Source organism: Sinocyclocheilus anshuiensis, unplaced genomic scaffold (genome assembly GCF_001515605.1).
Source record: "Sinocyclocheilus anshuiensis isolate Anshui unplaced genomic scaffold, SAMN03320099.WGS_v1.1 scaffold2630, whole genome shotgun sequence".
Classification (NCBI taxonomy): domain Eukaryota; kingdom Metazoa; phylum Chordata; class Actinopteri; order Cypriniformes; family Cyprinidae; genus Sinocyclocheilus; species Sinocyclocheilus anshuiensis.
In genome coordinates, this window is record NW_015537938.1 from 465,905 (window position 1) to 478,456 (window position 12,552).

Here is a 12,552-nt window from a genome sequence, read left to right on the forward strand (position 1 = left end):
GGCGATTCGGCTCTTTGTATTAAGCAATGCATAAATACATGATGCTGTTTTGTTCATAATTGTTTATGCAATTTACGAAATTATATTTGATTTTTGAGAGTTAATTTTGACGTAACGCACGTTTTTTTATAGACTTATTTCCTTGCGTTGACAATTTAAATGTGCTGTATTATTTTGCTCATTGCGCCCTCCTGTGGCCTCGGGAGACAACACAAAAGTTTCCTTAAAACCTATTTAATCTGGATATAAAACATTAGAAATTAGATATTTGTTTAACTTTTATTTTGTGTGTGATTGTTAGAACAAAAAATATTTGTTGTTTGTCTCAATAAATTGGGTTAATTAAAAAATACAGTGGTTAAATTTAAACATTTTTTTCTATTGCTCTTTGTTTAAAAAAAGGTTATAAAAAATGTCAATAATTATCGATACCGAACGATATGAAACATAATATCGTTGATCATTTTTTTAGCTATATCGCCCAGCCCTACTTGGGACAAAATATTTAGCTGTATCTGCAATGTTTTATCCTGCATATACTACAATTCACAAGTTCGGGGTCTGTAAGAGTTTACATTTTTGAAGTCTCTCTAGTTTACCAAGCCTGCATTTTTTCTGATCTACAATACAGTTATGTATAACTTTTTAATACATTTTACAGTTACAATTTATTTCTGTGATGCAAAGCTGAATTTTCAGCATCTTTACTCAAGTCTTCAGTGTCACATGATCCTTCAGAAATCATTCTAATATGCTGATTTGCTGCTCAAGAAACATTTCTTAAAATTATCAGTGTTGAAAACTTGTGCTGATTAAGATTTTTGTGATGTTTTTTACAGCATTTATCTGAAATCTAAAATGTTTAGTTACATTGTATGTCTTTACTGACACTTTTGATCATCCATGCTTAATAAAAGTATTAATTAAAAAAAAAATTCAACTTTTCTCCCACCATACACAATCCCTCACATACCTCATCATGTGCACAAAAATAAATAGCATATACTCACAGACACACTTTGGGCTGCGGTCGCTCCATTTGGGCATGCCGGTGTCTCTGCCATGGCAGGAGATCTGGTTTGGGCCTTCCAGCTGATAACCCTGGTTACATGTGAAGCGTACCACTGTTCCCACAGCAAAACCGGACTCCGGATGTACTGAGCGTGCTCCATTGACCACTTCTCCTGGATCAGGGCACTGCTGGACTAGAGGGACATCAAAGCCAGGAGGAAAAAGAGAGTGTGTTCAGTCTTAATCAAATAATCAAACCGGTAAATGATGAGTCTACTAACCAAAGGGAACCATTAAATACATCATTGTGCTCCAATGATAAACATAACTCGGCTCACTTTTCACACAGGTCGGCGGGTTGTTGCTCCAGGAGAGATCCCACTGACAGGTGATGATGTCAGAGCCAACAATGTCATAACCAGGCTGGCATTGATAGGTTAACACACTGCCTCTCACCAGAGACGGGTGGGAGGAGCTGCTCCAGCCAAACTCAATTTGCGGAAGGGCAGGGCATGTGTCATTTGGTTCCACCTCTGCAAGGAATGAAAGGAAGTGGCATCACTGTAAGCTACAGCACAAAAGATACAGAAAAAGGAAAACCCCTTTGACATGTACCTCTGTAGTGAATGAGGAAGCCTTGGCTCAGTATAAATGTGGAGTCATCAGGATCGCTCTGAAACTGAATGGTGACCTCTGAACCTCCTGATACAACCCTGAACCTTTCTCTTGAGCCCAGGTACTGTCCAATCACATGTGACGTCAGATCATGGCCATCAAATAGCGTGAGAATGTCGTTATGGCGGATGTTCAAACTGCAAACAAAAGATAGGAAAATAGATTAAAAAAATGGAATTAAACCAAAAACAGAATTAAACACAAACTGTTACAATCAAATAGATATACTTACATTTGTATGTCCAGTTCGATGCGCTTGTCCTCACTGACATGTATTTGCCACACACAGTCCTGCCCCTTCGAGTAGCTCTGTGGCCAGTCAGGTGACAACACAGTTCCCACCGGGTCCGTGAGCTCCCCGCCACACAAAGCTGAGAGAAGAAAGAGAAGGAATTATTAAAAAAGTTTTCACATTATTAGGCCAGACTGATTATATGAGTAAGTTCCTTGAAACCCTAGTAGGTACAATTTGAAATTTGTTTTGAAATTTACTTAATGAAAGATTTTTTAATCAACTTTAAACCACTTTAGCATTACAAGGATATTTTCTTTATAATTTGCACTAAATTAATAGAGTAAATTGACAGTTCTAATAAAGATCAGTAGATAGTTGTGCAGTTTGTGAATGAATGACATAACACCACCATTCAGAAATTTGAAGTCAGTAAGATTTTTCAATGTTTTGTCCTCCAGGGTTCAAACAGTAATACTATGACATAACATTACATTTTAAATAATTGTTTTCTAATTTAATTTATATTTTTAAAATGTAATTTTTTCCTGTGACGCCAAAGAATTTTCAGCATCATTACTCCAGTCTTCAGTGTCACATGATCCTTCAGAAATCAGTCTAATATGATGATTTGAGTCTGAACAAATATTTCTTATTACTACCAATGTTGAAAACAGTTGTGCTGTTTGATATTTTATGGAAACTGTGATACATTTTTCAGCATTCTTTGATAAAGTACAGCATTCGTTTGAAATATTTTTGTAACAATGTATAAGTCTTCACTGTCACTTTTGATCAATTTAATGTGTCCTTAATTTAATTGAATAATTTATGCATTTAGCAGACACTTTTATCCAAAGCGACTTACAGTGCATTCAGGCTATACATTTTTTACCAGTATGTGTGTTCCCTGGGAATCGAACCCACGACCTTTTGCGCTGCTAATGCAATGCTCTACCACTGAGCCACAGGAACATGTCCTTGCTGAATCTCTATCTTACTGACCCCAAATTCATGAATGGTAGTGTACAAATATTGTAAATATGTGATGTCATACCTCTGCAGACAGGTTCACTCTCATTCCAGTGAGGGTCATTGGGGTCAACACACTCCATAACTCCTGAGCCTTGTTCCATGACGAAACCAGGAGAGCAAGAGAAGGTTACTACAGTACCCAGTGGGAAGGTGATGTCGCTGCTGCTGAAATTCCCATGAGGCAGGTAAGGTTCATAACAGTGTTCCCCATCAAAGGCTGAAAGAGGAAGAAGAAGGATGTTATATATTTTTTTAGTTTATAGTAATATATGGTTAGAGTAATGAAATATGTTTTGTTAAATGTGTAACATGTTGTCTTACCTTCATAGCGGAGAGCCAGCAGCAGTGGGATGGAGGAGGAATCAGCCGTGAGCTCCACATACAGAAACATTCCCTCGCTCACAAAGCCTCGTTCTGGAATGTCATCCAGATCCGAGTCGAAGAGGAGCGGAGCTGTAGAGCTATTGCCACTGCGCACAATCAGCCTAGGACATGGATGAGGGAACAAAAAAGAACATTAAGAAAAGTGTGACATTAAAAATGATCCAGGAAGGATTGAGATCATAGTAGGTTGTACTGGAAGAAGAAGAAGATCTCATTTGGTGTTCATTCAGAAACAGAAAACTTCTGTATAGCTTGTACTTTTTCTAAATACATATAGTATTGCAACTACATGAGTGTAAAGAAAAATAAAAAATAAGTACAAAAATAAATAATAAAAAATAAGTACAAAAATAAATAATAAAAAATAAGATACAAATTAAGTAATACACAAGATCAGTGAAGACATGAACTCTCACTTGTCATTGTCTTCATCAAGAGCCACCCTCTCAAAATGAAGGTGGAGCCTGTGGCCTTCCTTGGCTTCCAGCAGCCAATGGCAGCTCAGGTTGCTACCGCTGCTATGGTTACTTGCAGAGGGGAGGGTTGGAGACAGGATGCGTCCAACAGTAGCATTTCTAATCCACCCTCCACAAGATACAGCTTTAATATACAAAAACACACATGAATGCTTATATGGCAATAAACAGAAATCTGTCTTCAAGCAACTGTAGATACTGAAAAACAACAAAATCGTAACCCACCCACACACTGGGGTTCTGGGGAGCTCCATTTGGGTCGGGTGGAATTCAAACAGGTTGCAACCTCATGACCTCTGACCTCAAATCCAGGATCACAATGGAAGTGAGCCTGACCTCCCGGATGAATATCAGTGACAGTCACTCCACCACTCTCAGGGGAGAGAGGAAACGAGCAGGACAGGAGGAATGCTGGGATGGGTTTTTAAAAGAACAAGAAAACTCTGTTATTCCTGTCATGTCAAAACACAAATTACATTTCGCTTACAGTACAGTTCAAATGTTTTGGGGTCAGTAAGTTATTAATTAAGAAATTAATACTTTTATTCGTCAAGGATGCATTCAATTTATCAAAAGTGACAGTAAAGACATTTATAATGTTACAAGATTTCTAATCTAAATAAATACTGTTCTTTCAAACTTTCTATTCATCAAAGAATCCTGAAAATTGTGCCCCTTTTACAAGATGTAATATAAATCTCAGGTGTTCCCAGTATGTGTCTGTGAAGTTTCAGCTCAAAATACCCCACAGATGATTTATTATATCATTTTGGAAATGCCTATTTTTAGTGGAAGCAGAAATACACTGTTTTCGTGCATGTTTCTTTAAATGCAAATGAGCTGCTGCTCCCCGCCCCTTTTTCCAGAATAGGATTGTGCCTTTACAGTTCAAACCTCAGATACGAGATACAATGTTTGGTTTTGATTATCATGCCTATCGCGCTGAAATCATGCGTTTTCAACCATATCAGTTTACAATTCTAATTCTAAGTTTTCTGAGCGCACACATCCAGAGCACACGCACAGAAAGCGGCTGTCACACAGCATGTGAGAACTAAACTAAGCTCCCTTTCATGTCTTATTATGCTTAAACTGTCGAATACATTCAAGTTTATGTTAAAAACACACAAGAGTTACAAAAACAGTCGGTTATGTGAAGGTAAACAGCTGGGAAAGAAATTACATGTTTAGCTATATTAGATCTGTGTGCAGTATAATATACAGTAAATAAATCAATAAATGCACTGCTCTCTTGTGTCCTCTGAGGCTGGGAGTCTAAATAGTGTTCTTTGCTCGTCAGTGCAGTCAAAGACAGAACAGTTAGCATGCATTGCTCGAACTTTTGCCATGGTGTTAGAACTGGTACACCGTTGTCGTTTGCGAAAACACAATGGCGGCGCTGTGGGTGGAAACGTGCAGATTAAGGGGTGGTGATATTATACTAAGATCCTCTTTCTACGTCACGGGGGGAGTGAAATCTGAATGGCTCGTTTTTTCACAAGCTTGCAGAGAAAGGATTACCAACAAATTTACTGGGCTGTTCTGAGTTGGTAGATGCACCAGGGACCCGATTATAGCACTTAAACACGGAAGAAGTCAGATTTTCCTGATATGTCACCTTTAAGCAGTACAACGGTTTTCGACATCGATAATAATGAAAAACGTGTATTGAGCAACAAAATCAGCAAATTAGACGGAGTTCTGAAGGATCATGTGACACTGACGACTACTGAATATTCAGCTTTGACATCACAGGAATAAATTACATTTAAATAATATTAAAATAGAACAGTTATTGTAAATTGCAATAATATTTCACAACATTACTGCTTTAATGTATTTTTTATCAAATAAATGCAGCCTTGGTGAGCATAAGAGATTTTTTTAAATAATAAAAAAAAAATCTTACAACCCCAAACGTTTGAACGGTAGTCTCAATCATTGTTACAAGCAAAATACCTTGATAGTGAAAGCTGAAAACACCATGATTGGCTTGCTTCAGGCTCTTATAGTGGATCTGCACTTGGTTGGTTGAGCTACGAATCACCTGACCTTCGCTCATTAGCGTCTCATTGGCCAAAAGCTCAGGCGCTGTCCCACCCAACTCCAGAATGGTAAGTGACTCCTCCTTGGACAAGTTTACTTTCTTCACCTTTAAAACAGACAGGTGGTACCATAACAGCAGTTAATGATGTCATTGTCCGAGATTGTATCAAGGGCATAAATTTCAGAACTCATTAGAGTGACATCACCCACGCAAATGCCAACAAGATGCATTAGCTATGTTAACAGCCAGTAACCATGGTGACATAGAGAGAGGATATCTGAGGTTATAATGGAAACCGTGGTAACGGTGAAGCCATCACACCTGTATTTCAACACCATATCCAAGATAAACGGTGATGCTGTAGGTGCACTCCAGCGGAGAAAAGGGAGATGAGGAGGAGAGTGGATCAGGGGACTCGACTATTCCCTCCATTCCTGACAGACTGGCATTGCACTGAACTGGAAAGACAGTTTAAAAGTGTTAAAGACAACTTAAATTCATTTAAATATTATATATATATATATATATATAATATATATATATATATACATAGAGAAAGAGAGAGAGAGGTCTATGTGGGCCAAACTGTGGGCCAATTCCATTGCAAAATACATTCAATGACTACATCTTTCAAATTACATGAATTATTTTATCACTCAGACATAAGCAAATTTATATGAACCTACTGGCCAATTTGCATGTTTACAATTAGCATGTTTTCAAAATTTTCAAGATAATACTTTATACATTTCTGCAGTAATACCACTTTAAAATATATTCCAAATCTTAAAGATTAAGTACTATCAAAACAATTATATATAGCTGAACACCTAGCAAGTGCTAGTCTTTCAGTTTCATTACCATCTATACGGTACAAAAGGAGACAATAGGACATTTTTTGTACTGTAATGCAAACATGGCCATGTAACATACTGCAGTGAATTCTAAAAAGAGAGCCGTCATTCTTGTTTTGTAAAAACATTTACATACAAAAACACTGTATACTGGTTATTAGTGTTTTAGGACATTGTTTTATTAGTGACACTTGTACAGTATGAACATGTACAGTATGAAGAGTTTTGATAGTTTTGGTGCATTTTGGATGTAAAATTTACTGCTATGCCAAGCTGGCCAAGCTGAAAGTTGGTTAGGAGTGTGAAGAGTTTAGAAAAAGTGACCTTAGTGTTAGGAAACATGTCCTGGCAACCATAAAATATTATTTAGAAGTTATTTTAATGGTCTGAGACCCACTGAGGGACATCTGTGGCGTTTAGAGCTTCATAGGTAGAGCTACCTGGTGTGTGCACTGTTGTTATTGTTGTTGTAGTGATTAGAGTGGTTGTGGTCTCTTCCTCAGCTGGTGGTGATGTCACGGCACTCCCAAAACCTGATTGGCCTGCTTGAGGTGCAGCCGATGAGGTCACTGCGGTGGTGAGGATTCCTGGTGATATCACTGTGGAGGCGGGATCTGATTCTCTGATGGACGGGATGGCCTGGGTCGGGTTAGTAGTTGTACCTGTGAATTAAATCCCAGATTTAGATTATGGTAAATAGTGGTGACATAAAACTGGTTTATTATTAAAAGTATGCAGTTTGAAGTGTGCTCGTTATAAAGGACTGACCTCTGCTACCAGGGGTGCGGCCCAGGTACTCCTTACTCAGAAGCGCAGCATGTATGCGTTCTCCCAAGGGCTGGGGACTGGAGGTCACGGTGAGAGGAGCCTCAGGATCTGACGTCCCTAAAGATGCACCTAAAAAGACCCTTGAACTGTCAAACTTAGTTTCTTTCCTCTAAGTAGGTTCATTGTAAAGTGATCTACATATATTATGTGCATTCACCTCGCGTCAATAGTTAAACATACAAAAGCACACATTACCTGAAGCCAGGTGCAGCAGTGTGACAGACAGTGTCACAGCAAAAACTGTGGACACCATTTTTAAATATGAGAGGACAGCCTGGGTGCAAGCAAACGAGAAAAAAAGAAGTAGTAAGAGGGAAAGAAGGATAAAAAGGAAAAGATTAAAGTTAAGGGAGATAGTAAGTCAAAGCTTATGATCTTAAAGAATCCATGAAATAAAAACGATAGTTTTTGTGACAAATGTATGCTCCTGAAAATTTATATAGATCCATAATATACATTATAAAACTAGTCTTTGTCATACTGTGAAAATGTATCAAAAATACTGGTGACTTATAATTTTACAAAAGATTTCTATCTCAAGTAAGGTCTGTGTTATTGAACTTTCTGTTCATCAAATAATACTTAAAAATGTAATCAAATCAGCATATTAGAGTGTCTGAATTATCATGTGACACTGAAGACTGGAGTAATGATGCTGAAAATTCAGCTTTATCATCACAGGAATAAATTCCATTTTACAATGTATTCAACTATATAACAGTATTTTATTAAAAATTGTAGTAATGCGTCACATTATCACGGTTTTTACAGTAATAATGCAGCTTTGATGAGCATAAGAGACTTTCAAAAACATTTAAAAAATCTTTCCAACCCCAAACTTTTCAACATCAGTGTAAGTCATCAGATACTGGCAAATTCTGTCCAATCGAAAGCTCTCTAGAACGAGAATGTCCTTCTACGATACCTAAAACACACTGCTAAGTACAAAAATCATGGTTTATGCAGCTTATTAGCTATTGTTTTAAATTAAAGCATGGAGTACTTCGATATAACCCGCCTAAACTTCCTATTTCAACAAATAGGAAAATACAGGGACGCTAGAAAGAAAAAAAATTGATTAAGTCCTTAAAGCTAAAGTGTTAGTTAAATATGACTCTGGACCACAAAACCAGTCATAAGGGTCTACTTATTGAAAGTGAGATTTATACATCATCTGAAAGCTGAATAAATAAGCTTTCCATTGATGTATGGTTTGTTAGGATAGGACGCTATTTGGCTGAGATGCAATTATTTGAAAATCTGGAATCTGAGGGTGCAAAAAAAAAATCAAGTTGTCCAAATGAAGTTCTTAGCAATGCATATTACTAATCAAAAAATACGTTTTGATATATTTACAGTAGGAAATTTACTAAATATCTTCATGGAACATGATCTTTGCTTAATATCCTAATGATTTTTGTCATAAGAGAAGATTTGATACTTTTGACCCATACAATGTATTGCTGGCTATTGCTACAAAATACCTTGTGCTACTTATGACTGATTTTGTGGTCCAGAGTCACATAGGAGTTAGTTTGGTGAATTAGGTTTTCATCACTGCAATTAAAACAATTACTGATGATATGCGGCCAAAAACATTGCAGTTTCTTAATTCCGAAGTTCGAAAGGAAAATAAACTGCAGAAATGCATCATCTCGTAACATATTCCCTAAAGTCATTGGGTCTTTTGTCGTATATCAAATCTTATGGCCCCGCCATGGCCCTCGAGGCCTGACAGCGCACGAGACGTGTCCACGTTCAGTGATCAATGATGTCACCGCTAACACGAGAGACAGGTAGAAGAGAGCAGGTCTGGTCTGCTAGTGGCCCAGTCACCACCACAAGCCTCATTTAGTATTTACCGCACACGCCGATGCTGACAAAAAAAATGGTTCATAATACAAATGAACAAGAGGAAGATGAAAACATATTGAGGCTCGACATTAATTTATAATACCCACACTAATGGTAACCACGACAGAATATGCGAGCAGATGATGTTGCTGACACTGCGGGCAGAGCGTTCAGATCATTTTACAATGATTTCATGAACGCATCCGTTGCATCTTTATGCAGGTGGATGTCGCGCAAGGTAACAAGCTCGCCAAAACACCAGTCTGTCAGAGGGAAACAAAACATATACGCACCCGCAATACGCAGTTTCTCTTTTCTATTCGTCAAATTGAATCCTCTGGGTTTCTTTCCTTGTCCTGGTGATTATTGGAATATTTCGTGTGTGTGTGTGTGTGTTTTTCTCTAGCACCGCTCTCGCTGCTGCGTTTCTTGCGCGATCCTCCGTCTCTCGCTCCTCCACCCCCCTCCAAAATACCACAACTGGCGCTGCGCGTCAATCGGATTTTAAATAATCATTGGAACGCTCCCGGCCCAGTTTTTGTCAAATACGAGTGTTCCATTCGAACTCACGGAGAAGACAATGCCGTTTTCGTTCCAAGGAAAAAATCAGTTTGCGTCCGTTCTTCGTTGTATTTATTTATTTTTATTCGTTTATTTTTGTCCGTTTAGGCCTATGGCAGGCTAGCAGGTGAGCTTATCCCTGCCTATGACGCAAGACGCCCATTCCCCCCCCAAAACGCATTAGCAAGCCGTCTAGACTGAAGAAACCTGCAATTCTTTTGAAGTAAAGCAATATTGGATTCATATGAATGGTTTACAATGATTTCATGAACGCATCCGTTGCATCTTTATGCAGGTGGATGTCGCGCAAGGTAACAAGCTCGCCAAAACACCAGTCTGTCAGAGGGAAACAAAACATATACGCACCCGCAATACGCAGTTTCTCTTTTCTATTCGTCAAATTGAATCCTCTGGGTTTCTTTCCTTGTCCTGGTGATTATTGGAATATTTCGTGTGTGTGTGTGTGTGTTTTTCTCTAGCACCGCTCTCGCTGCTGCGTTTCTTGCGCGATCCTCCGTCTCTCGCTCCTCCACCCCCCTCCAAAATACCACAACTGGCGCTGCGCGTCAATCGGATTTTAAATAATCATTGGAACGCTCCCGGCCCAGTTTTTGTCAAATACGAGTGTTCCATTCGAACTCACGGAGAAGACAATGACGTTTTCGTTCCAAGGAAAAAATCAGTTTGCGTCCGTTCTTCGTTGTATTTATTTTTTTTTATTCGTTTATTTTTGTCCGTTTAGGCCTATGGCAGGCTAGCAGGTGAGCGTTGAGCAGGCATAGATGGCAGTTCCTACCGTATGGTTGGCGTGTTGAATGTCAATGAGCGATGTCCGAATCGTTTGTGTGAGTCGAATCTTTTTAATGAACCGACTCATAAATGAGACTCACCCCTTGTCCAAATACCCACACTTGCGGTCTTGGCCACTTGAGAGCGCGTGCGCGCGACAGGAAGTAAGTACGCAAGACTGTCCCGGGTCTTAAAAACGCCAGAGCGCAGTGCCCTGACCGCACACTAAACCCACACTATCTCGAATACTTCTTCTTCTTCTTCTTCTTTAAATTTTATTGGCGGTTGGCAAACCAACTTAAAGGTGCATTTACCGCCAATCCAAGATCGCGCGAGAGGTCAAGGAAACCTTTCCAATGCAAGTAAATATTAGTAAATATTAATATAATAAGATATTACATATAATCTGGTAGTAAAACAAAGTGCTACACATTTTATTGCTGCAAAGATTTGTATATTTATTTTTGTACAACATTTGCAACTGCTTTTTATCACTTAATTAAACTGTGTCATCTATAGGGACTACTGAACAGACATTTAGAAGTTGATTTTAAAATGCAAAGTATTGAAAATAATAATAAAACTCCACACACTTGTGGTCTTCATGCTCACTTGAACACTTGGGCCAAATACAGGAAATACGTCATATAAGTAGTCAAGTGGTCAAGTGCAAAGACCGCAAGTGTGTGTATTTGGACAAGGCATGAGCCTGTCCGAGGACTTCTCGAGTCAACAGACTCACTAACAAATACCACAACAAACAGGTTTTAAGTAATCATTTGATCGTCTTCGGCTAAATTAATATCAAGTATTTGTATCTCATTCTCACATCCTAAGAAGAAAATAAACCTTTCGATCCACAGGAATAATCATTTTACATCTTTTCTAGCCAGTTTTTCTATTCGCTTGTTTTTTTTGTCCGTTTCTGTCCGTCTGCAGACTAACGGGAGATTGGATCTTTTAATGAATCGATTCACAAAACAGAGCAGCGTTTCCAAAAAGCATCGTAAGCCTAAATTGATCGTAGCTCCATTGGACTCAATGGGTCTACGATGTACTTTAGGTTACGATGCTTTTGGGAGACGTAAGCCTACGAAGTTCGTAAAAACGATCGTACGACTGATCTTAATATTTCCCAAAAGCATCGTAACTTAAGTAGCACTTGAAAATCATCGTAGAACTACGAGTGCTCTGGAGTAATCGTAAAGCCCTAAGTGCATCGTAAGAAGACAGATTTATGCGGTCACCTGCAGGACAATCGGCAGAATACACCTTTAACTTTAGTCAAGTGCAACGTGATTATAATATAAAGTTTTGATTGTGCTTTATTCTACACTTTATTACTCGGTTTTTTCCCCCCAGTCTTTGAAGCATATTTCCTACATTACTTCTTTTATTCATTTTTTTTTTTTTTGGTTCAGTCATTCGGTTTAGATGTGTATTTCTATTTTTTCTGCCCTTTTTAATTATTTCATTTATAAATTCATTTAAAAAAAAAATAAAAAAAATAAAGTAGCCTAATATAGTAATAAAGTGTAGAATAAATCACAATCAAAACTTTATATTATAATCACGTTGCACTTGACTAAAGTTAAAGGTGTAATCTGCCGATTGTCCTGCAGGTGACCGCATAAATCTGTCTTCTCACGATGCACTTGGGGCTTTACGATTATTCCAGAGCACTCGTAGATCTACGATGATTTTCAAGTGCTACTTAAGTTACGATGCTTTTGGGAAACAGACCGTAATATTAAGATCAGTCGTACGATCGTTTTTACGAACTTCTTAGGCTTACGAAGCTTTTGC

The 12,552-nt window shown here is 38.3% G+C and overlaps 1 protein-coding gene across 3 annotated transcripts in view; it reads right to left on the minus strand.

Annotated features, from left to right (window-relative positions):
* The window catches only part of LOC107660756 (seizure protein 6 homolog), a 15,260-nt gene extending 4,381 nt beyond the window's left edge, over positions 1–10,879 (minus strand). Inside the window, exons 1-14 of one of the 3 annotated variants that reach the window (XM_016450173.1) lie at positions 10,754–10,879; positions 7,738–7,816; positions 7,483–7,611; positions 7,155–7,376; positions 6,182–6,318; positions 5,773–5,965; positions 4,039–4,224; positions 3,754–3,937; positions 3,275–3,438; positions 2,976–3,170; positions 1,919–2,057; positions 1,627–1,823; positions 1,350–1,544; positions 1,011–1,205 (exon numbers count right to left, since the gene is read on the minus strand). In XM_016450173.1, the coding sequence (XP_016305659.1) occupies positions 1,011–1,205; positions 1,350–1,544; positions 1,627–1,823; positions 1,919–2,057; positions 2,976–3,170; positions 3,275–3,438; positions 3,754–3,937; positions 4,039–4,224; positions 5,773–5,965; positions 6,182–6,318; positions 7,155–7,376; positions 7,483–7,611; positions 7,738–7,816; positions 10,754–10,834 (2,296 nt within the window). In that variant the 5' untranslated portion in view covers positions 10,835–10,879. Of the gene's footprint in view, positions 1–1,010; positions 1,206–1,349; positions 1,545–1,626; positions 1,824–1,918; positions 2,058–2,975; positions 3,171–3,274; positions 3,439–3,753; positions 3,938–4,038; positions 4,225–5,772; positions 5,966–6,181; positions 6,319–7,154; positions 7,377–7,482; positions 7,612–7,737; positions 7,817–9,689; positions 10,031–10,753 lie in introns of those variants that run through there. The other 2 variants (XM_016450177.1, XM_016450182.1) reach the window with 2 other exon arrangements.
* Between the last annotated feature and the right edge of the window lie 1,673 nt (positions 10,880–12,552).